Source organism: Pseudophryne corroboree, chromosome 1 (assembly GCF_028390025.1).
Source record: "Pseudophryne corroboree isolate aPseCor3 chromosome 1, aPseCor3.hap2, whole genome shotgun sequence".
Classification (NCBI taxonomy): Eukaryota; Metazoa; Chordata; class Amphibia; order Anura; family Myobatrachidae; genus Pseudophryne; species Pseudophryne corroboree.
In genome coordinates, this window is record NC_086444.1 from 877,896,021 (window position 1) to 877,920,251 (window position 24,231).

General features: G+C 40.0%; 1 protein-coding gene across 1 annotated transcript; it reads right to left on the reverse strand.

Moving 5' to 3' along the window:
• Positions 1-1,623: 1,623 nt before the first annotated feature.
• On the reverse strand, positions 1,624-23,606 carry LOC134915019 (serum albumin-like). The gene is made up of 15 exons (XM_063920090.1): positions 23,479-23,606; positions 22,528-22,591; positions 20,507-20,639; positions 17,370-17,575; positions 15,746-15,878; positions 12,869-12,966; positions 12,138-12,267; positions 10,703-10,917; positions 9,298-9,430; positions 9,104-9,201; positions 6,456-6,594; positions 5,872-6,095; positions 4,042-4,174; positions 3,127-3,180; positions 1,624-1,746 (listed from the first exon to the last, which is right to left on the reverse strand). Exons 1-14 carry the CDS (start codon positions 23,555-23,557, stop codon positions 3,136-3,138), a joined length of 1,830 nt encoding a protein of 609 aa, XP_063776160.1. The 5' UTR covers positions 23,558-23,606; the 3' UTR covers positions 1,624-1,746; positions 3,127-3,135.
• Between the last annotated feature and the right edge of the window lie 625 nt (positions 23,607-24,231).

Sequence of the window (24,231 nt, forward strand, 5' to 3'; positions counted from 1 at the left end):
TTGGAGACATTCACCAGCAGCAATTGCCTCCAGAAAGTACACGGGGACCTGAGATGGTGGATTCCAGTGGGGACGAATTAATAATCTATGAGGAGGGGGATGTACACAGTGAAAGGGGTGATGAATCGGACGATGATGATGAGGTGGACATCTTGCCTCTGTAGAGCCAGTTTGTGCAAGGAGAGATTGATTGCTTCTTTTTTGGTGGGGGCCCAAACCAACCAGTCATTTCAGTCACAGTCGTGTGGCAGACCCTGTCGCTGAAATGATGGGTTCGTTAAAGTGTGCATGTCCTGTTTTTACAACATAAGGGTGGGTGGGAGGTCCCAAGGACAATTCCATCTTGCACCTCTTTTTTCTTTGCGTCATGTGCTGTTTGGGGAGTATTTTTTGGAAGGGCCATCCTGCGTGACACTGCAGTGCCACTCCTAGATGGGCCAGGTGTTTGTGTCGGCCACTAGGGTCGCTTAGCTTAGTCGTCACACAGCTACCTCATTGCGCCTCTTTTTTTCTTTGCGTCATGTGCTGTTTGGGGAGTATTTTTTGGAAGGGCCATCCTGCGTGACACTGCAGTGCCACTCCTAGATGGGCCAGGTGTTTGTGTCGGCCACTTGGGTCGCTTAGCTTAGTCACACAACGACTTTGGTGCAGCTCTTTTTTTCTTTGCATCATGTGCTGTTTGGGGACTATTTTTTTAAGTGCCATCCTGTCTGACACTGCAGTGCCACTCCTAGATGGGCTAGGTGTTTGTGTCGGCCACTAGGGTCGCTTAGCTTAGTCGTCACACAGCTACCTCATTGCGCCTCTTTTTTTCTTTGCATCATGTGCTGTTTGGGGAGTATTTTTTGGAAGGGCCATCCTGCGTGACACTGCAGTGCCACTCCTAGATGGGCCAGGTGTTTGTGTCGGCCACTTGGGTCGCTTAGCTTAGTCACACAACGACTTTGGTGCAGCTCTTTTTTTCTTTGTATCATGTGCTGTTTGGGGACTATTTTTTTAAGTGCCATCCTGTCTGACACTGCAGTGCCACTCCTAGATGGGCCAGGTGTTTGTGTCGGCCACTTGTGTCGCTTAGCTTAGTCACACAGTGACCTTGGTGCGCCTCTTTTTTTCTTTGCATCATGTGCTGTTTGGGGACTATTTTTTTGAAGTGCCATCCTGCCTGACACTGCAGTGCCACTCCTAGATGGGCCAGGTGTTTGTGTCGGCCACTTGTGTCGCTTAGCTTAGCCATCCAGCGACCTCGGTGCAAATTTTAGGACTAAAAATAATATTGTGAGGTGTGAGGTGTTCAGAATAGACTGAAAATGAGTGGAAATTATGGTTATTGAGGTTAATAATACTATGGGATCAAAATGACCCCCAAATTCTATGATTTAAGCTGTTTTTTAGGGTTTTTTGTAAAAAACACCCGAATCCAAAACACACCCGAATCCGACAAAAAAATTCGGTGAGGTTTTGCCAAAACGCGTTCGAACCCAAAACACGGCCACGGAACCGAACCCAAAACCAAAACACAAAATCCGAAAAATTTCAGGTGCACATCACTAGTTGTAATATGATAGCTATACTTAAAAATCTCCTAATATCTATCACCGCAATAAAGCAAGCTAGACACTGAGATGATTAATCCACAAGAGCTTTATTTAATGTTGTAAAATGCTTCAGCTTGGAAACTTTTTTCTCTTCAAAAATTCAACTGTAGGATATTAGTGAATTCATGATCTTCCACAATGAAGTAGCAATCTGCATAAAGAAGGGAAGGATTGATTATGTACTCCAGACAAATAACAGCAGGTAAACACAGCAATTCTCATCTTTTAATATTATGCCACACATGTAGAAATGAAGGTGTTGCCCATATGAACCAATCAGATTATGCCCTTTTTCTACAGCCGTTTTGGAAATGAACGTAAATGTGTGTTTGGTTTGTAATTATAATGTGCAACACCTCATGTTCTACATCAGGCATTACCAACAGGTTTTAGTGATATCCAGGCTGCAGCACAGGTGACTTAATTAGCACCTCAGTTATTTTGATTTAACCATCTGTGCTGCAGCCTGGATATCACTAAAACCTGCACTGTTAGTGTGCCTTGAGGACCGTGGTTGGGAATGCCTGTTCTACATGATTACCTTTAGAACATACAGTATTACATAAGTTACATGCATGTTACATTACACTATTACATTTATGGAAAAGTATATGAGAGATACTGAGACAGCAAAAAAAAAAAAGCAGGAATAATGTTAAAGAGGTAATCCAAGTTTCTTTTTGATTTTATAGGATTGTATTATGTATACACTGGAATAGAAAACGTGAATTCAATTCTGAAAGGGATTCGACACATTTACACTTGAGAGACTTGTCATCACATTTAATGCCATCCAATTAGCCACGCTAACACAATTTTGCGAAAAATTATCGCAAATGCGATAATTTTGCATCCTATTAGTGGAGATAAGTTATCAGCGGTCTCCATAGGTTTATCGCGGATTTCTCTTCACCATCTCTGAGCAGGTGATAAGTAGTGCAAACTCCCTATTTTAATGTAAAAAGGTTGGGATATGGTTCAGAACCCCTGGGCCCCCATCCCCCACTCCCCCACCTGAATGACTAATTAGACACTTAGAAGTTTTAATTATTATTAATTAGACAAAAATAATGTAATTTTTGGGGTAAAAAATGCAAAGTGATGGAAATTGGGGTGCAAGGTATGGGACAGGTATATTTGGGGTCCTTTATGAGTGGGGCAAGTGTTTTTAGACTTGCATGAGGGAGTAATCGGTCCATTTCCACTTTTTTTTAAAGTCCCCTAAAATGACCCAAATATATACTTATACCCATTTTTATGTAACCCAAATTTATTGAGCGCACTTATTTTGCAGGAAAAAAATGCTTCCCAACATTTTTCCACATTTAAAAAAAAAATGCATATAACAGCCATTTGACCTAATTTAATTACACCAAATAGTTTTATTATGGGCACTAAGACTTCTATAATGTTTTCCTATATTAGTTTGGCTTTTTTGGGGGTACAGGCAGACCACCACCCCTCCCACCCCCAGTAAGCCACTGTATGTCTAAAATATTTCTATATTAATGATTTCAGCAAAGTGTTTTACCTGTTCCCTTTAATGTCCAATCTCTGCCTTTACATGTGCCAAGAGTATTGGCTTCTGCAAAAATAATAATATAAAACATTTATAAAATATATAAATATATATTACATACATTTCTATAGATAAATACACATTTGCATGGGCGTAACTATAGTGGGTGCAAGGGGTGCCATTGCTATGGGGCCTAGAGGCTTAGGGGGCCTGTAACCAGGTTATAAATGTGCACTAATCAATTTCCTGGATTTGCCTGCTAAGTAATTGGGTCTGATCCATTGCCCAGCCTGAATTGTGTGACATTACATGTTCAGTGAGAGGAGTGTGTATGTTATAATGGTAAGGGGGCACTGTAATATGCTATAATATGCACTTGAGGCCACTCTAATGTAGAACAATATGAACTGGAAGGCACTATAATGTGTCATAATCTGATCTGCTTATTGTAATGTGGAGGGGACTATAATGTTACATAATAAATAGTGGTACAGTGTAATGTGCACACTTGCACACCAGGGAAAGGGTTGATACTAGCATTAGCATATAGTCATTATAAAGTGGAAGCAACATAGTGTGGCATACTATGGACTAGGGCACTGTACCGTGACATACTTTGAACTGCAGGGCATCTAATGTGGCACAGTATGAACAGGGGACACTATAATGCGGCATAATATGAACTGGGGACACTGTGATGATGTGAATTGGGGATACTGTGTGGTATTATGTGTACTGCCAGAGGCAGCCCTACAATGTGAATGTAAACTAGGGAACTACGATGGTTCATAAAAACTCCTGCGGAGAGATGCCTCTTAAGGATAAGAGGAACAGGGGCCCCTTTAATATGTTGCTATGGGGCCCACACGGTTCTGGTAACGCCCATGCACATAAGCATTGGTTCACATGAGTCACAGCATAACATACCTCCAAGTCAAAGCATGCCTTGTGATCAGCTGCTTCACAGCATTTCTTTGTCACTTTAGCGAACTCATTGATGAGTTCCTCCACTTTCTCATTCTGTAAGGTTACCTTCTGTCTCATAAGGTGGGCAAGCAATCTGTAAATAAACAATTTCTGATTATGTTTCAGCAAAGACATATTTTGCAAGTTTACTATAATGAATTATTTTCAGTTGAAACCTTGCAGGGTCATTTAACATTTTCAATGTGCATTAAAGAGGAATTGACAGGGATAAAGATCCTGTAAGAAAAAAATGTATACATGGACAAGACTGGATTTAAAAACTACAGCAAAAGGGAGTTAAAATAAATGTATCTTTGCTAGTTTCCTAAAATATATGCTTTGCAACATTTTGGGGCTTCTGTAATAGGAGATTCTTAGGGGGGATTTCAGTTGTTGGCGAAGGGGTGAATTGTCGTGGCGTTTAAACGCTGTCAACAGCAGCCGGATTCACCCCCTTTACCTGGCCCGATTCACCTAAAGTGCTCGCTACCCTATGAGCAAGATCCTGCTGCCATAAAGTGCGACGGTTGTTGTGCGGATTTGCCAGGCGAATCTATTCACCAACAATTGAATTCCCCCCTTTATCTTACAAAAAACAAAGCAGATTGCAGAAATGAAAAAACGATGGTGTCAGTTTATTAAGCATCACTTTCCAAAGCTGCTTTGTTTTCTGACACTGGATTTAATGGAGAAATAATATTAATAAATCATTTTATTAAACCTTTAAATCCAATGGCTGAAATGGGGCAGTTTTAAAAAGCGAGATTAATACATTTACCCCAATGAGTCCAAGGACATGATTCAGAGCTGCACCCAATGCCAATGTTCATAGAGTTGAGCGATTTTATTGCAGCTGCGTATGTGCAAAAATTCCTAAAAACCCCTACGGCGCATGTGTCCCATAGTGTGTACGCACAAAGTGCAGTTGCGATTTACACGCTGTATTAGAAATCTTGTAGATAAGTTCTTGGGCAGTAACTGGAATGTCGCTAGCAATGCACGCAAACATGGCCATTTCATGGGAGATGTATGGGAATATCGCAGGCGTGCCAGTGACAGCGCCTATATAGAGAAACGCACAAACATAGGAGGCTGAGAAAGTGCACCTGCCATCCGGCTGGTGCAAGTTTGGATGGTGCAACTGATTGTGGCAACTAAAGAAGCAGCAACAGTATTACAGAGTCAGGGGTGTATTAACAGTAGAGAAGGCGTGTGTACAGCCTCCTCTGTCTGGTCCCCTTCCTCTCTAGCCAGCAGTGCATTAGAGTCTGAGCACTAAGTGGTAGATACTCTATTACGCATGCACACATGTGAGAAGAAATTGCCACCGCGCCATTTTCCCGGTGATTAGTGGAATGGTGTTTCCATCAATGAGGAACTCTGGAGAGGTGAGCATTGAAAAAATGTGTGCAGGGTGTGTGGTGTGGGTCCCCCTGCATAGTCAGATGCACACTTGTACACCAGGGAAAGGGCTGATACTAGCATTAGCATATAGTCACAGACACACATGCGCATTTCCGACCCGTTCACACCGCTGTGATGAACCACAGCGTGCGAACGGGTCGGAATGCCCCCCATTGGAAGAAAGATTTAATATTTAGGTGGAGACGTATCAAGCCCTCTAAAGTGGACAAGTAGAGAAGTTGACCATAGCAACAACCAGCGTCTAGATATAAGTCTATAAAATAAGAATTAGAAAATGATTGGTTGCCATAGGCAACTTCAACACCTGTCCTCTTAAGAAGGTTTGCACTGACAATCAGCTCTTCACTGAACATTTTCAGAATTTACATCTTTTTCTTGGTCTGCTGTTGGTCTTCTGGAGCATCACATATCTCTGCACCAATTTCAAAAGTATGTTCATCCAGTGGTGAAGGTTTGAAGGAAGTGTCAGGACCAAGATTAGTGAAGCATGGTCTTCTATCAGAATATGAGTCCTTGCAACATTGAGTTACATGTTCATTTACAGGTGTTTGTGACTGTCTTTCACACATATCACCCAGCAATAAATCCAGCTGTATGACAAAAAAAACAGAAGAGACAGGGAGGGAGTTATATTATAATTTGTGGCTGGAGCTGTGACCATTGTATGGAGGTTAAAATTGTATTATAATTAGTGGTTGCAGCAGTTGTGGATCACAAAATAGCTAAATATATTTATTATTACAGGGTAGGTACTGTCACTTCTCACCACACTGACACCAAATGCTGCACAGTCCATGGAAGCTGCTACACCGATTGTTGATGTGTCCAACATTTGAAATAACTACTGTGATCAGTAGATGTCTAAAAACTGGCTAGTTGCCTCCAACTCTAATGTATCACCAAAATGTTTAAATTAGACTATATTAAAGCAGGTAGGGAAACTAACTCACCTTATTCTCAGCACAAGGTATTCTCTGGTCCTCAGGGAGTGCGCAACACTTGCCTGCAATTTTTGCCATTTTACCGGTGATCTCTAGCAGTGTTTCATCTGTGATTTGTGGCATTTTCGTTGCATAGCGGTAAATCAGACTGAAATAATGGAAAACATATTCAATTCTTATAAATTAACGATGTGTGAAAAAATTCATATTCCCCTTCAGGGCTATAACTAGGGCGGGGTGGCCAGTGCTGCCACACAGTGCCAAAACGTCCTTGGGTCAGAACCAGCTGCCACGATCTCCATTTGTCAGGGTCCCGCTGCGATATTGTTACTAGTGTTGCATCTGGTTCCTTCCTTGCAGTCTCCTGCAATGTGAGTAGGGAGAGATGTCTCTCCCACCACACTGCCAAATAAGGAGCTTCTAGCTGGCTGGGCTCAGGCAGCTTGGCGGCTTCAAAGAATGAATAGTTTCAGGAAAAAGAGGATAGCTAAGGGTATAATATAAGAATGGAATGGGAAAACATAGAAGAATATGTGGTGGAGGAGACAGAAAGGGAGAAAAAGTACTGTATGAAGCTGAGGAGAAATGAAGGGACAGGAGAACTAGCAGGATATAAAGAAATGAGTATCAGAATGAAGAGCAGTTAAAGTAAGGGGAGCATCAAAAAATTACCAAGAAGGCAAACACAATGAACCAGAGGTAAAGTATATTAGAAAGATGGATTAGAAACTGGAATAAAGACCAAAAAAGATTTAAGTAAACTGGTGTTAGAAAATAACACACAAGGCTTTAGTCATAGGGTCAAGAAAGAAAGCATTTTTACATTATAGATAAAGGTCATATTTGTTTCTCTGTCCCTTGGCAACAGTACAGAAAGGTAGAGCAAGCTTTGTGCTTTCTTGAAAGAACACCTACAGCACAGCAACAGATTGTTTAAGCTTGATCTAGCAGCAGGACTAGTGTGTGGCATAATGTGTTATAAGGGGCCCTGTTACTGTGTGGCATAATGTGCTACAAGGGGCACTACAACTGTACTGTGTGGCATAATATGAATAAGGGTCTCTACTGTGCAGTGTAACGTGAGTAGGTGACATTATTTTGAATAAGGGGTTCTGTCGTGTGACCATGCCAATTCTCAGAAGGACTACACCCTTTTTTGGATGTGCGACGAAGGCTGCCCCAGTTTATCATATGGAAGGAGGGCGCCAATAATTTTTCTGGCACAAGGCACCAAAATGTCTAGTTATGGCTCTGTTCCCCTTTATAACAACAAATTGTTACATCATATGAACCACATGGTGGACTTCCCATGACAATAAACACATCTGCAGCGTACAGTAAAAAAGAAAACTCTTACTTTTCTCTTTTGATATAATTTTCTCATTTATCCTTATCTGTGCAAATGTATTCTGTCTTCTATACCATAGGTACAGTATTATAAATTAAATCTTGAGCTAAAATTGGCTAAGTTGTTTGATTTGATGAACACTGAAGAGCAGTCCTTTACATAGCTCATGCTGCAATATGCCACCCATCTGTACTGTGCTAAATTATTATCTGAAAAATATACTGTATGGCAATTTGACAGCAAAAAAATACTGTATCTTGGAAGATTGTGTGGCATAAAATGCATGAAAAGAGTAAATTCAAGATAATGGATCCAATGAAATAGAGAATAAGGGGTGTAGAGGAAAAGGTGTAACTGAGAACTTAAAATGGGGCTTTGTCAATGGGGCAAGCTCAAAATTTTGACTGGGAAACTTATAACATAGTCTTTCACCAAAATATTTTTATTGTAGACATCTACATTGTTAAAAATATTGCATGCCCATATACAGTAAATAACATATATATATTTATATATATATATATATATGTGTGTGTGTGTGTGTGTGTGTGTGTGTGTGTGTATATATATATATATATATATATATATATATATAAAAAACACATGAATATATATATATATATATATATATAAAACACATGAATAAATATATATATATGTATATATATATATATATATATATATTTCTCGGTGTGTGTATATGAGGAGAAATAAAGGTTGTCTGTTACACAACATAGGGCGACATGGCGGGCCGAACTCTGGCTTCTTTTAAAGGGGCAATTGCTTACAAGGCAAAAGCATGCCTTGTAAGTGATTTCCCCTTTAAAAAAAGTCAGACTTCGGCCAGCATCCCACACGGCCGCCGAACTAGGGCGGCATTAGAGCCCGCCAATGGACTGTTAAGGAATGATATCTGCCTTCTTTATCACGTAAGACAGAGATGAAAAGTCAAACAATGTAAAACTTGTAGAAGAAATTATGATTGAATTCAGGGGTTAATAAATCCATTAAACACCATCACAAAATATTATCAGAAACACTACACCCAAATACAAAATAACATAAGATGTTGATTATTTATGTGATTTAGAACCATTTAGAATGTTGGGGCTACTAATTAGAATTCCTAAAATGTCAAGTGGCCAGGTTGACATTCTTGTATAGGTTACACTAAGTAACATACAGTTTACACAATTTAGACAGTAAACTACCAAGAAACAATATCTAATACAATTAATTAAAATCTTTCCAGTCCTAACATTGTGTAGATATGGCCAAATAAATAATTATGATTTCAGGAAGAACTTACTGAAGTTGAAAGAAATAAAGACCCTTCTTCTCAAAGAGTTCACAGTTTGCTTTTTCTAAAGCATGGGCCGCCTTGATTGCAGTTTCCAGCATTTGTGGCTGCAGAAAACCAAAAATGTAATTGCTATGAAAATGAACAGCTTCATTACATATATTATGCAATTATTGCATTAACTATCTTGTTGCTACACATACCGCAGTCTTGTAACACTCAACAGGGTGTTCAGTTACACAGCACTTTTGAAGAAGACCTTGATATCCTTTAGCAACCCGTAGATCTGATAGTATAGATAAATCAGGGTGCCTTCTTGTAAATTCATAGGTAAATCTGTTAAATCATAAATATTACAATAGCTGAAAATAGCAGAGGCAGAAAATGTAGCAAGCCTTAATTTTCACAAGAACTATTGAATAGATAAATAGAAAGGTGTGGGTGCCATTGCATAAGTTCACCCCATAAGGAGATATTTATCAAAGCTTGAAGAAAGATAAAGTGAAGAGAAATGAAGTACTAACCAGTCAGGTTGTGTTTGAAAAATGACAGGAGATGATTGGTTGGAACTTTTTATCTGTCCACTTTATCTCTTTAAGCCAAAAGGAGTTTTGGTTCCACACAGGGTTTATGTTGTGGATATGGATCCTCTTAGAATGTATATCCAGTATCGACAATTTTAAGAATTATGCTGTATTACACAGTGCATTAGGTGTTGTCGGTGGTGCTTCCAGAGTCAATGAAAGTAGACAGTATACACAACAAAGTGTTGTGTATACTGTCCACTTTATCTCTCTGCAAGCTTTGAGACATCTCCCCCTAATCATTTGGACCTTTCATCCCTATTAGCGCTGCCACCCAGGTGGATAGTTAGAAAAACTTATAAACAATATGCAGAATACTGATCACAGTTCAAGTAAAGGAATGTTGCATTAATATTCCTTTATACACTGCACACTAACATGTAGCGTTTTGCCTACAGAAGCACAGGTTGCTTGGGACGGGAAGCGATTAAAATACCACTAGTCGGCAGAGGCGTCACTCACCTTCAAAACACCTGGTGTGGGCAGGCAAAAATGGGTGTGGCTTTGTGGGGTGGGGGTGTGGCTTCACAGGACGGGGGTGTGGCTTCGCGTCCCGACCCCGTTTTTTGAAACATTGTCGGTCCGGGAGATGCGGCCTGTCCCCGGACACTGGAATTTCTTCAGTGCCGGCTTCTACATGATGACAGGAGCCGGGTTGCTGCACGTAATATTACAGTGCAGCAATCGACTCCTGTCACTGAGCAGGAGCCGGCCCTCTGGTGTCACCCCTGGAAGGGTGACACCCGGGTGCTGGCCGCAGCCTCCTTCTGACGCCACTGCTAGTCGGGATCCCAGTGGTCACAATACTGACGCCAGAATCCCAACTAGTAGTGAAATGCCGCCACTGGAATCCCAGCGACACAGGCTATTCTCCCTTTGTGGGTTTCCACAACACCCATAGAGGGAGGATAAAACCTGTAGCGAGTGCAGCGTGGCGAGCGCAACGAGCCAGGAAGGGGCTTTCTGGCACTCTCCCCACTGCCGGCATTCTGGCAGACGGGATCCCAAAAAAAAGTTTATTTACCTAGCCAGGAATAAGTCTTTCTGTTCCTCATAATGTTTACACACATGCTCATCCTCAACAAACTCTGTCATCTCCTTGGGCAAGTCAGATGGAACATCACCATGCGGTAAGGCCATAAGGCAGCTTGTGCGCTCCACCAGCGGCCTCTCACAACAGGCTTTCAGATTGCTTGATATCTTTTCATGATGTTCGCAAATATGTTGGGTGAGTTCCATCTGTTAAAACAGAGAAATTATTTACATGTAAAATGTTAGATTTTCATATACATTTTTTACCCACTTACACTGACACTGAGCTTAGAACCATAAAACATTATTTTAAAGCCTCTATTAAGAGACATTTATTTATCAATATGGAAGTATTAAATGGGAATTTATAATAATCACATCAGTTCTACAGTCTAAGGCTGGGTAAATTCTACAGTCTAAGGCTGGGTACACACTTGCTGATGCACAACAGATGTGACATCGTGCAAGATTTCCCTGGCAAACGATATCGCTCATACTCACTGAACGGTATAGTTTACTATATCGTCAGCGACGTCACCCGGCCATTGTGTGTGTGTACCTAGCCTTAGGGCCTCATTCATGTTTATGTAGATGAGTGATTTTCTGCAACAGCGCATGCGCCAAAATTCCTGAATTCTAAACAACGGGGGGCACGTACCTTAGTGCCCCCCCCCCCCCACTAAATCCGCACACTGCCCATAGCAACCAATTAGATGTCATACCCTCCAATATGACCCATTCTGTTAGGTACAAAATGCTGTGTTCCTGGACAGCAAGTGGCAGTTGCAGAAGTGAGGCGGCAGCGCAATTGTACCTAATAGAGTGGATCATGTTAGAGGGTATGAGATGTTATTCATTTTCTAAGCTATAATACAAAAAGTGCAGATAGAACATGGTTGCTTGACATGTGCAAAAGCTACTTGCTTTAACATGCTGTATTGTTACATGTAAAGTCTAGATTGCATTTTTTAAATATGTTCTACAGAATAATCTAATCTTCTGAGCAGGGGCGTTTTAAGAGAGGAGGGGGCCCGTGTGCAGCCTCCGGGTGGCCCCCTCCTCTCCACGCTGCCGCTAGCTCTCTTCTTCGCATGTTCAGGTCTCTGGAAACATGGCGCCCGCCACGGTCCATAGACTATCTACTGCGCATGCCCATGGCCATTTTTTATGTCATGTTTTGCCGCGGCTGCAGAGGCTGCAGCTCTCGTCGCAGGACTCTGGAATGGTGAGTATTAAAACAATATGGGTGCAATGTGTGCGATATACCCCCCCCCCCCCCCCCGGACCCCTGGGCCCGTGTGCACCCATTATAGAAACGCATATGCTTCTGAGACTTTTCAAAATATTTCCACTGGTAACTCAGTTATTCTGTGACTTTCAGTATGATCTATTTATATTTTGGCATGAAACAAAGTGGGTTTTCTTACCCTCTCAAGCATACATTCTACCATGTCACCATGACAACAGTCCTTTTTCAAATGTACAATTTCATTGGTAAGTTTCTGTACATCTTCAAATGTAGCCGCAGGATACTTTTGGGTAACTTTAACTAATGTACTGGGGATAAAAGAAGAGAGTCATAGGTTAATTGATACTGCTCAAGGTTGTTTTACACTTCTGTATATATTGCATATGATATACCTTCATCCAATAAATATATAACTGAACAGCTTTTAAGAAAAACTGTGCTGTTAATGCAGAGAGGTTAGATTTCATGGCAATCTGTACACTTTGTAAAAGTACATATTTTCTATTTCAATATTTGTATTGTAGGATTAATATACATAGATTTAATCAAATGATGCACTTATAAAATAACAATGGGCCATGCTATAAGCAAACCTAATATTGCATTATTAAAGGGGATTATCACCTTCATATTGTACATGCCTTTATGTCCTATGCATTCAACTGTGTACTCTTCCGAATAGAATTGTTTGTTTCAGTTGCCCATTGATACAACACTGTTCTCTGGGTACAGTTGTATTCAGTGCAAAGTTGTTTGTCATGTACAAAGGTAAGGGAATATTTCTACTCATATAAACAATGGCTAAAAATGGTTTTCATTTATGGATAGTTTCATAATAAATAATTCACATGGAAAAAGACACTGGATTATTTCAGTCAATTATTATGCGCCTGTAAATGAAATGCTTACTAGGCCTGCGTGACTCTTTCTTGAAATTCTTTAAGCATCCGACATGTTTGTTGCTCTACATGTTTAACATAATATGTTTTCTTGTCAACTTCTGCTATCTACAAAAGAAACAAAAACAACATTGAACAGAGTAGAACAACATAAATATTCTTTTAAAAATAACTTAACAATGTTATGTATTCTGTAAGTACTAAATGGATGAGTATCATAAAGTTAACTAGCATGTCAGATCATTTCAAGTAAATAAATATTAATGGCAAATATTTGTTTTAAAGAATGACCTAGCACACTGTATTTTAAGACTCAGCTCTATGCCCCTGAGTTTAAGGTTTCATAATCTGAATGTTAGTAATTTATTCAATATCCTAATCACCTTTATAACTAAACTCATTTGAACATCCAAATATGGGGGGGTCATTCCGAGTTGATCGTAGCTGTGTTAAATTTAGCACAGCTATGACCATCTTCCCTGACATGCGGGGGGACGCCCCCCCATGTCAGTGCCGCCCGCCCCCCCTTCCCCCCCCCCCCCCGCAGAAGTGCAAAGGCATTTCAAGAGTAGCTCCCGACCAGCGCAGCTTTAGCGTGCTGGCTGGGAGCTACTCCTTGCTCCCTGGCCTGCAGCGGCTGCATGTGACATCACGCAGCCGCTGCGGCCCGCCCCCCGTTCGGTCCGGCCACGCCTGCATTGGCTGGACTGCGCTTACGAAATGGCGGCCAAATGCCGCCGTTTCACCCCCCTCCCGCCCAGCGACCGCATCTGCCTGTCAATCAGGCAGAGGCGATCACTGCCCTGCTACGGCCTTCGGCCATCTGGCATGCGCCGGCGCACTACGGCGCCGGTGCATGCGCAGTAGGGACCCGTTCGCTCGGCTGCGATAAACAGCAGCGAGCGAACGGGTCAGAATGACCCCCATGGTTGGTTTAGCAGCAGAGGCAATGGTCATAATCAGTAATTGTGGGCAGACTTGGCACTACGAAGCTTACTAAACCTTTACCAGAGCCATTTATTTTCTTATTTTGTATATACTATGGGGTCAATTCAAATAAGTGTGATGGCAACGTCCATCTACATCAGTTGTCAGGGAACAGGGGTAAATTACCCCAAATGGGGTAAAAATTAAATTCCTGGGGGTAATGTACGGTCGCGCTGCCGAGACACAGCCCCGTCCAGCACCGGCCGGCTCGCAAAGTGATGTGCTGACGTCACACCGTGCTCCCTCCTGTCCAACCTGCGCTGTGCTCCTGGCCGCCCTGTGATGTGTTACTGGCTGCGGTGTGATGTGCTGATATCACACCGCGCTCCCTAACGCCTGCCTGTCCTGCGCTGTCCTGTCCTCCCGCCCACTGCCCGCCAACCCACACACAGAACTTGAAGTGTTCTGTGACTGACCGCTGATGGAGTTCTGCAGGATCAGACAGTGGCCCACATAACACTGGGAAATTCCCACTGACATTACTGAGGTGAGGGTGTGACCATCTGTCTCCTAAAAGTCGTGTCCCCCCCTTCCCCCGTCATCCATCTTTCTTACATTAATTTTGGTGTTTTGTGGAGAAAGTGTTTATTAACCCATTCATTGGCAAAAAAATAATTGGTCGGGAATTTTTTTTGTGTGTGTATATATATATATATATATATATATATGTGTGTACACAGTATCATGCCAGTCTGCTTCCCCTTCTTATCAATGGTTGGCACGCCACCTGTTGGCACTATGTCTAGTATTAAACTCATTGGGGGGGAGGTGTATCAAAACTTGGACAGAGATAAAGTGGAGAGAGCTATAGTAAAATGCCAACCAATCAACTATCATTCTTCAAACACATGCTGTAAAATGAGTTAGGAGGTGATTGGTTGGTACTTTATCTCCATTCACTTGATCTCTTTCCAACCTTTGATAAATCTCCCACTGAGTGTTCTAAAAGAGGTAGTCCCCTAGCAGCCTAGATTCATGGGCCCTGGTTGATAAGCCCGCACTCCTGAGTGCATACTTAACACTGCAGAGACAGAGCTTTCCATCTCCTTAGATAAAGAGAAAGTATTACATTGGTGGACCCTGCACCAAACTTTCCCACAGCTAAAGCACAATCCATTCATTTTGTTTCATTTTTATTGTGTCAACATAGGGCTTATAAATGAATACGGTGTAGTTCATTTGAGAAATAAACAATATCTCTGGGAATTTGTAGTTTTTGTTTAGCTTTCCAAGTAAAAAGTGTTTAGGTGAATATATGCAATAAACTATTTCCTAAAAATGTCTGTTAAAACCTGAGCATTTTTATTCCATGATTGAGGATCTGCAGGATTGAGCTACTGTATGTGGGGCAATTTATATGGCTACCAAATACCAATACAAAGAGAAGTGTGACTATCAGGTGGATCTATACTAGATATATTAGTGATATGTCCACTTTATGAACTATGGGGCAGATGTAATAAGCCTGGAGAAGGGATAAACCAGTGATAAGTTCAAGGTGATAATGCACCAGCCAATCAGCTCCAATATGTAAATTGACAGTTAGGAGCTGATTGGTTGGTGCATTATCACCTTCCACTTATCACTGCTTAATAACTTCTCCAGGCTTAAAACATCTGCCTCATTAATATGTGGTGTTAGATTTTAGAGATAAAAGACTTGGGGTTTATTGACTAAGCGGCGAGTTCTTAAAGCCGGTGCTTCCAATCGTGATAATATGCCAAAAATTTAAGAGAACAATGATTTTCTTAGCAATTGCATTGTCCTTTTAAATTTTTGGTCATAAACACCCAATGCTTAGTAAATAAACCCCTATGTATTTATATAAGTTTCTGCTATAAAATTAATTAAGTATTTGTATATATTGAATATTCACTGAGCTCTCATTTACAAACCATACCCGATCGTGAAAACATTTTGACTTGTCATCGGCTGCACAGCATTCAGCGCCAAGTTTAGTATATTGCATAACAAACCCCAGAACGGTTGGTGGGTAAAGAGCTGAATGTCTCCTTGAAACTATATATATGTCCCTGAAAAATATAAATCAGACAGTTACTAAGGATAAAATGTTTTATTGGTTGATAAATGTAAAATGAGCTACTGTAAATCTAGAGAAATTTTATTCTATTGAAAAAGTCACAGGAAGTGACAAAACACGTTTAGGACTCCTGCAGATTGCTTGAACTCACTGGGGGCAGCCTCTCCAACTGACCATAATACCAAGAGCCCCGCTGCTTTTCTCTCATGCCTAATTTACTGCGACCGCTGTGATCAGCAAAGACGCTGCAAAGCCTTAGCCGCTGAGATGAACAACAACGCTATCAGCCGCCTAGAACGCGGACCCTCAGTCAGGACTGCTCTCATCCTCCAACGGGTCCCGGATGCAGGGATAAAGAGAGTAGCAGCTCTCAGCTACACCACGCGGATCAGACACACTGCAGAGGGATCTCCTGTATGAACCACGATACTGAGTCTGAGATTCTGACAAGCTGCTGAGGGTAACAGTCTTACCAGTAGCGGATCTTGCCACGGGCAAGCAGGAATTTTGCCCGGGGCGCCGCCTTCCGGAGGGCGCCGCACCATGGCAAGATCCGCTGCTGCTGTGCCCCCCGCTGCCCACTCTGTCCCGCTGCCGTTGCCCCCCGCTGTGAAGGGAACTAGGCGCGTAGCGTCTAGTTTCCTTTCGTGGAGAGGACCTTTACTGTGCGGTGCGCGATGACGTCATCGCGCACCGCACATAATTTCAGTGGCGCTAGTACTGTACAGGGGGTGTAACTGACCATGCCCCCTGTATGAAGCCACGCCCCTATTGCCCGCCCGGGGCGCTAAGATGCCTAGAACCGGCCCTGAGTCTTACATAATATATATTTGCACATTGGATTCTAATTTCCTACTGGATAACAATATTAGATTGAATTGCATCATATATTGGGATTGATACAAAAATAACTTTATTAGTCTCCTGTCAAGGAATTCTAACACATGTAGCACTGACATTGTTACACAATGTAGTGTGTCTTTATTGCCACATATGGATACACTCACCAATGTTGCTTCTGAGGTTCAAGTATACTTATCAAAGAATAGTTTTTAATATTGATTATTTGTTCTTTTCCCTGGTACACTCTTCACTAATTAGGAACTGGCACAGACTAGTTCCTAGGTATGCTGCATGTGAACCAATCAAAAGACACCTTTTTATGAATGAGTATATGTTATGTATATATATATATATATATATATATATATATATATATATATATATACATATAGCCATTCGCGCTTTTAAGGTATTGGTTTATATCTAGAGAAATTTTACACTGCTATCAATCTCCAAGATTTATTAAAACAGGTACCATAGAGAAAATTACTTTTCTCTAAGTTCTCTGTGCATTTCTATCACCATCAGTCAATTTCCTTCAGAAATTACCCCACATCATTGACGTCACATACAGTACATATAGTAAATAAATAAATAAAAATTCCCTGCAGATTGTTAATATTAATATATTGAAACTTACTCTTCAAAAGCCTGCTTTGGGTTTTCTTTCAGGTGTTTACACATTTCATCAACCCCTGGCATGTCATAGGGTTTTACTTCAGCGTCTCTATGCTCAACAAAGCACTTATATCTTTCTTGTTCATTCTTGGCACAACACTCTGTGGTCCATGGATATTCATGATCTATATGCTTGATTTGGCAAATGTGGTCATAAAACAGCGTTGTCTGCATAACAAGAAATAACAAAGTTAAAATATGGCAATAGAAAGGCCTGTTATACACTGTATATTATCAAAGGTGTGGGTCCCACGTCCAGGTCTTATCCTCCCCTTGTGCTATGTTACAATATTGTATATAAGCTCCATGGAACAAAAGTGTATCTGGTCAAATAGGGTGTCTCAGGATTTGTTGTAAGCATTCCCTGATCAGCTCAAATTGTACACTGGGATATCCTTACTGGCTAGTTATGCGCCCTTATATTTTGCATTGGGGTCAGGGGTGTTCTTCCAATGTAACATATGTATTTGCATGCTTTAACCTTGTTCGATTAGAGGAGAAAAAAAAAGATAACCTCACATGTCTGTACTTTATTACAAGGTTATGGCCCAGATTTATTAAGTCTTGGAGAGTGCTAAATTGCATGGTGATTAAGTACCTACCAATGAGCTCCTAACTGTCATTTTTGAAACACAGCCTATAACATGTCTGTTAGGAGCTGATTGACTGGTACTTTATCACTGTGCTATTTATCACTTCCAAAGGATTAATAAATGGGGGCCTTAGTATCCCTTTAAGAGGAAAGACAGGACCAGTAGCATGGGAGAGGATCTGGGATGGGGCTGTGGGCATGCATGGTGATTACACACTGCAGTTAAAAAGGTTGTTCTCTATGGGGTCTATTCATGAAGCAGTGAAAAGTGTGGAGAAGTGAGCCAAAGGAGAAGTTGCCCATGGCAACCAATCAGCTGCTACATATAATTTTATAGAATGCACTATATAAATGTTACTACCTCAACACTGATTGGTTGCTGTGGGCAACTTCCCCATTGGCTCATTTCTCCACTCTTTTCATTTGTCATTTATTGATACCCCAGGCCTATCAAAACTTAATATACATCATATAAGGGTTTGTTTTTATACAAGTGTTCTGTTCATAGCACTCATGTATAATTATCCAATAAACTACAATGATGTTGGTTTCCTTATTTTGATGTATTACTATATTACTACTACTATAATAAGTGCATTATTATTAATATTTTTGAATGAGAGAAGCATTGAATAGTATTAGAAATACTTTATCTTGCATTTGAATGGAGTAACAAAATGTTTCTCAGTTATATGTATTGTATATTTGAATTCTAGACATACTTGTATGTTATAAATGAATGATCATACTAAGGGTTATATGCAAATAGTTGCTTTTATGGAGCCTGATTTACACAGGAACATGAAAGTATGGCTTTTGTATCTACAACAAAATATGGGGGGGGGGTACAATTAGCTGTGATAATGCTGTAATTTACAACAATCTGACTTTTTGCGGACATCGCCAAAAAATGACAATGAAATGCGGCTTATCATATGTTTGCACCCGTTAAGTGCCTAATTAGTAACTCAGGGTGGTGTCCCAGGGGTTCTGAACCAAATCCCAACATTTTTACCTTAATTTAGGGATTTTCCCCAAGCTTATCACCTCCTCAGAGGTGGTGAAGTTAAATTCATGGTAAACATATGGAGAATTATCACTGGTAATTTAGCATGGATAATTGAATACCGGCAGATCACTATAAAAGCCCCATTTTTACAGATAAAATGAGTTATCAAGGCTAATTGAATTCTCCCCCTTAGTCTGTGTACTTATGTTTCAGCAACTGTAATCTGTGTTTGATATATCTTAAGACATAAATTAGAGAGCAAAAATGTGTCTATATTATCAACTTGAAATTTTGCACCAGTCCAATGGGATGTAAGAATGTATGCCTCTTTAAAGGTGTATCATAAAGGTATATCTATATCAAAATCAGTTGATTTGCCCCCAACTCGCTAGCATCCCCCAACTCCATCCCCCAACTCGCTAGCAAATGCTAGATATGTGCAATTGAAAATATGCAAGTTGTGCACATTGCATTGCAAGAAGCTATATGCAAGTTGCAATTTAGACTGTAAGCTCTCACAAGCAGGGCCCTCTTCCCTCATGTGCTTTTCCTTCCCTCACTTATACCATTATCTCTTCCCCACTGCCTACAACAGCACCAACCCCTTGGGTTCTGCCACCCTGCTGCTCATCTAAGTATTATGACTACTGATGCTGCAATGTTTGTATATCATATTCATGTCCTGCAAATTATTTTCTTATGTTGTTCATACTATTTCTGTTTATGTACTTTGCAAGGTGCTGCAGACCCCTTGTGGCACCATATCAATAAAGGATGATACCACTACTACTACTACTAATAATAATAATAATAATAATAATAATTAATTTTTACATAGCTCAAAGGTACTTGGGTCAAGTACAAAATCTGGCCCTCTATATTTAAAAGAGCCTAAAATGATGCCAATAGAAACACTTAGGGCAGGATGCAATGAAGTCCGAGTTTGGAGGCCAGATGTTTTTTTAAAGGGGCAATCATGTACACGGCTAATCCATGCCTTGTACATGATTGCCCCTTCAAAAAACATCCGAGTTCGGTTGGCTTCACGTATGGCTTCCGAATGCGGAATTCATTACATCCCGTCCCTGGTCTTCATGTTTGGCAGAAAGTATTGTCATTGAAAATGCTTTTACTACATTATGCAATGTCACTGTATGCCAACCATGAGATTATCCACACTTAGATTTTCATGGGAGATCTTATTTCTTGCTAGATAATGCAGGACTGATAGTGTACACCAGCACAGCTCTGTCATTTCTTACCAAGGTAGAACTCATATTCTACCTCTTGTATTTATGCATTTATATTTTCTGAAAGTATAAAAAGTATATATTAGATTATTTCTTCTTCTCAGGAATGACACATACACTACTGAATTATGTTCTTGTACTCATATAAGGTCAAGTTGAAATTGCTTTATAATAAGAATTGAGTCCATCTTAACATTAGTTCTTATCTATTATATAAGTATACAAAAAAAACGGGCAGAAGATCATACCACAGGCTTTTTGCATTCTGCCTCATCTGCATGGTCTACACAGTGCTTGGCAAACTTGTTGATCTCTGCCTTTTCTTTATTGAGTTGTTCAAGTGAGCATTTCTGTAAATTCTGTGTAAGAATGATCAACGTTCTGCAAAAAAAAGTATATAATTGAAAAGGTTAGGCATGTACAGGTTGAGTATCCCATATCCATATATTCCGAAATACGGAATATTCCGAAATACGGACTTTTTTGAGTGAGAGTGAGATAGTGAAACCTTTGTTTTTTGATGTCTCAATGTACACAAACTTTGTTTAATACACAAAGTTATTAAAAATATTGTATTAAATGACCTTCAGGCTGTGTGTATAAGGTGTATATGAAACATAAATGAATTGTGTAAATGTAGACACACTTTGCTTAATGCACAAAGTTATAAAAAATATTGGCTAAAATGACCTTCAGGCTGTGTGTATAAGGTGTATATGTAACATAAATGCATTCTGTGCTTAGATTTAGGTCCCATCACCATGATATCTCACTATGGTATGCAATTATTCCAAAATACGTAAAAATCCCATATCCAAAGTACCTCTGGTCCCAAGCATTTTGGATAAGGGAGACTCAACCTGTAATATATATATTATTCACATGGTTACTACAGTATAACTGCTATCTGGATCCCAAAAGTGAAAAGTTGGTTCTTGCAGTATATTTATCTTTAGTATTATATATATTCTGTACTTTGCTATATGTTTTAATGCGTCTAATGGTTCTTCTGGTAGTACAATTAGTAGTGCATTAAATCTTCTGCCGAATGACCTCATATGTGTCCAATTTCACTTCACAGATGTATCATACATAACTACGCTCCCAGTTTCTGTGGGAGACACCAATATTTAGGGTAATCCCCCAAACCCCCAGAAGAAGTGAAGTGAATATAAACTGTATATATATATATATATATATATATATATATATCTCAAGTGGGGGGTGCCAATATTTATCTTGCCTCCGGGCAACTGGGATGAACTTATGCCACTGCACATATATGAAACAAGTGAGGGAAATTTGATGAAAGTAGCCGCATAGATGCAGTAGCATTTGAATGCTACCTTTCTGTGTGGGTCACTGATTTATAAAATGTGTACAAGATATGTTTAAAACATAATGGCCTCACCTGGAAAATGCCCAAGTAAAGCAGTGTGCAAAGAAGACACAATCTAACTTACATTAGTTATAGTTTCTTATGTAGACCATCAGTATTCTTGATGGTGGACATATCCATGTCTACAGAATGTATGGCCCAGAAAGTTTAATGTTACAGGGTAACTACATGTCCAAATAGGTCAAAACAAGCTCTATGCCAGCTTTATTTTATTGTGTCTTTTTAATAAGGTTTAATATGTACATTCATAACAGTTACAATACTAATTTTGAGTAATAGTACTCTACAAATAAAAAGTTACCAAATTTAGTCAGATGATCTATGAGCCCCTGCAGAACTCAGGGAGCCAATCACAATGACTGAATAAGGAGAGGCACTTGAATACTTAGTTGAGACTCTGACAACCAGAGGACATAAAAATGCAGTAATGGGTTGAAAAGCAGCCTTTGGAGACCAGGGGGTAAATTTACAAAAGGTGGGAGTTTTTTTTAGAACCTGGGAAGTTGCCCTTAGCAACCAATTAGATTCTATCCATTATCTTCTAGAAGCAGCTAGATGTATGTTAAGTAGAAACTGATTGGTTGCTATGAGCAACATCACCAGTTCTAAAAAAACTTACCCCATTGAGAGGTTATTTCATTTGTTCTGTGGGGCAAATGTTCAATAGCAACTAATCAGTCTTTTGTTGTCATAGTCTAACTTGTGCAAGACAGATAATAGCTAAAGTGTGATTGGTTTCTAAGATGTTAATACAGATTTGCACCCTTGAGCAGCTTTTTTTTAAATGAAAACCTAGAAGTATTTCATTTGTAGATTTGTGCAAATAATACAAATTTCAATATACAGTAATGCTATGATGAAAGTACTTACAAATGATTAAAGGTTTCTTCTCCTACTGTTTTGTAAATGTCCCCAATATGCCGGGAATGATGCTCTAAGAAAAATAGAATAAAGGTGAGGCAATAAATATAAGCATTATGCATGACATTAAAACAGGATAAATAACATTTTCCCAGAAATATTATTAGGAATCTAGTGCTAAGCCTGAACATGAAATATACAGTTTTAAAATCTCTTGGTTTAAGTATTCTTAAAAAGTTATCATCTGACATGTGTTTCTATATCACTGTTATTGTTTGAAAAATTCGAATCCGTTATATTTTATATACTAATGAACCTTACCAAGGTTTCTCTACTAAGATGGGTGCCAACCACTACCTGGTGGTAATTAGCGCACTGTTGAAATTGGCATCAGTATTAGCAAATAACCCTTGCTTCAGTTGTTCAAACAACTTTAATAATGTCAGAGGTATCTAGCTGGGATCTAGTTATGTAACCAGCGGTCAGGAGACCCCATCAAGCATACCTGTGGTAAGTCTTACATATTGATTTCCCAAGGGTAATACAATGACTAAAGCAAGCTCCTGTACATGGTAAATTAAAACAAGAGTAGCTTTTTATACGTCATGTGATGTAAAAGCAGGATACATTAATAAAAGAAGAATACTTTATGTCTCCCTGCTTCCTTCTTCCTGCATCCTTTATTCAGACATGCATGGTAAAAAATGAGACATGACGTGTTTGCAACTACTGCTCCCTACACCAGGCATGTCCAAACTGCGGCCCTTCAGCTGTTGAGAAACTACACATCCCAGCATGCCCTGACATAGCTTTAGCATTCTCTGACAGCAAAACTGTGTCAGGGCATGCTGGGATATGTGGTTTCACAACAGTTGGAGGGCCGCAGTTTGGACATGCCTGCCCTACACAATTACAAGAATTCATTTTGCTCTAATTTGTTTTATTTGTCGATAATATTACCTTCATCTCGCTTTTGCAGCAGTCTTGACTCGGTTAAAGTGGAGCAGAGGAACAGACAAATCAGCAGGACCAACTTCATGGCTGCAGGTGTTTTGGTGGGGACCTCTTGGAAGCCTACAGAAGGTAAGAAAACCCAATGAATTTATATGGCTTTTCTGCATCACAGTTAGAAATAATTAACTAGTCTTGTTTTTTAATTATTAATATTTACCTTGTTCTTGAAATTTGGGATGGCAAAACCAGTGTTTATTCAATGTAAATGATCTTGCTGCTGGCACTTATCTCTTTGAAAGCCCTTGAAAGTCCTTGTGTATCAGATAGGATTGTACAGATGAGCCTTTGGTAATTATGCTCTGAAACTATGAACAAAAGGTTAAGCAAAGTGATCCTTGATATGTCAGCATCATAGTCTGTGTTCCTAGTCTGCACACCTTCCAAATGCATGCAAAGGTCAAATAGTGAAAAACCAAACTATTATGTCTGTGTTGCAGTGTATATTATTATCACACATGTATCTAGAACTATGTAAGACTAAATTGCTGTAATAAGGACATAACTGGATCATCCATTGGACAACCTAGGCTCCTGTGTTGGCCCTGTGGCTAGGCACTGAGGGGCCCATATTATTACTACAACCCATTTTATATATATCAAATGGAGTAAAAAAGGGCCCAAACCAGTATGTTACCTATGACTCTAATTACAGCACTGGACAAGGACATTTGGAATTGCTTAATTGGTGACATTCAACAT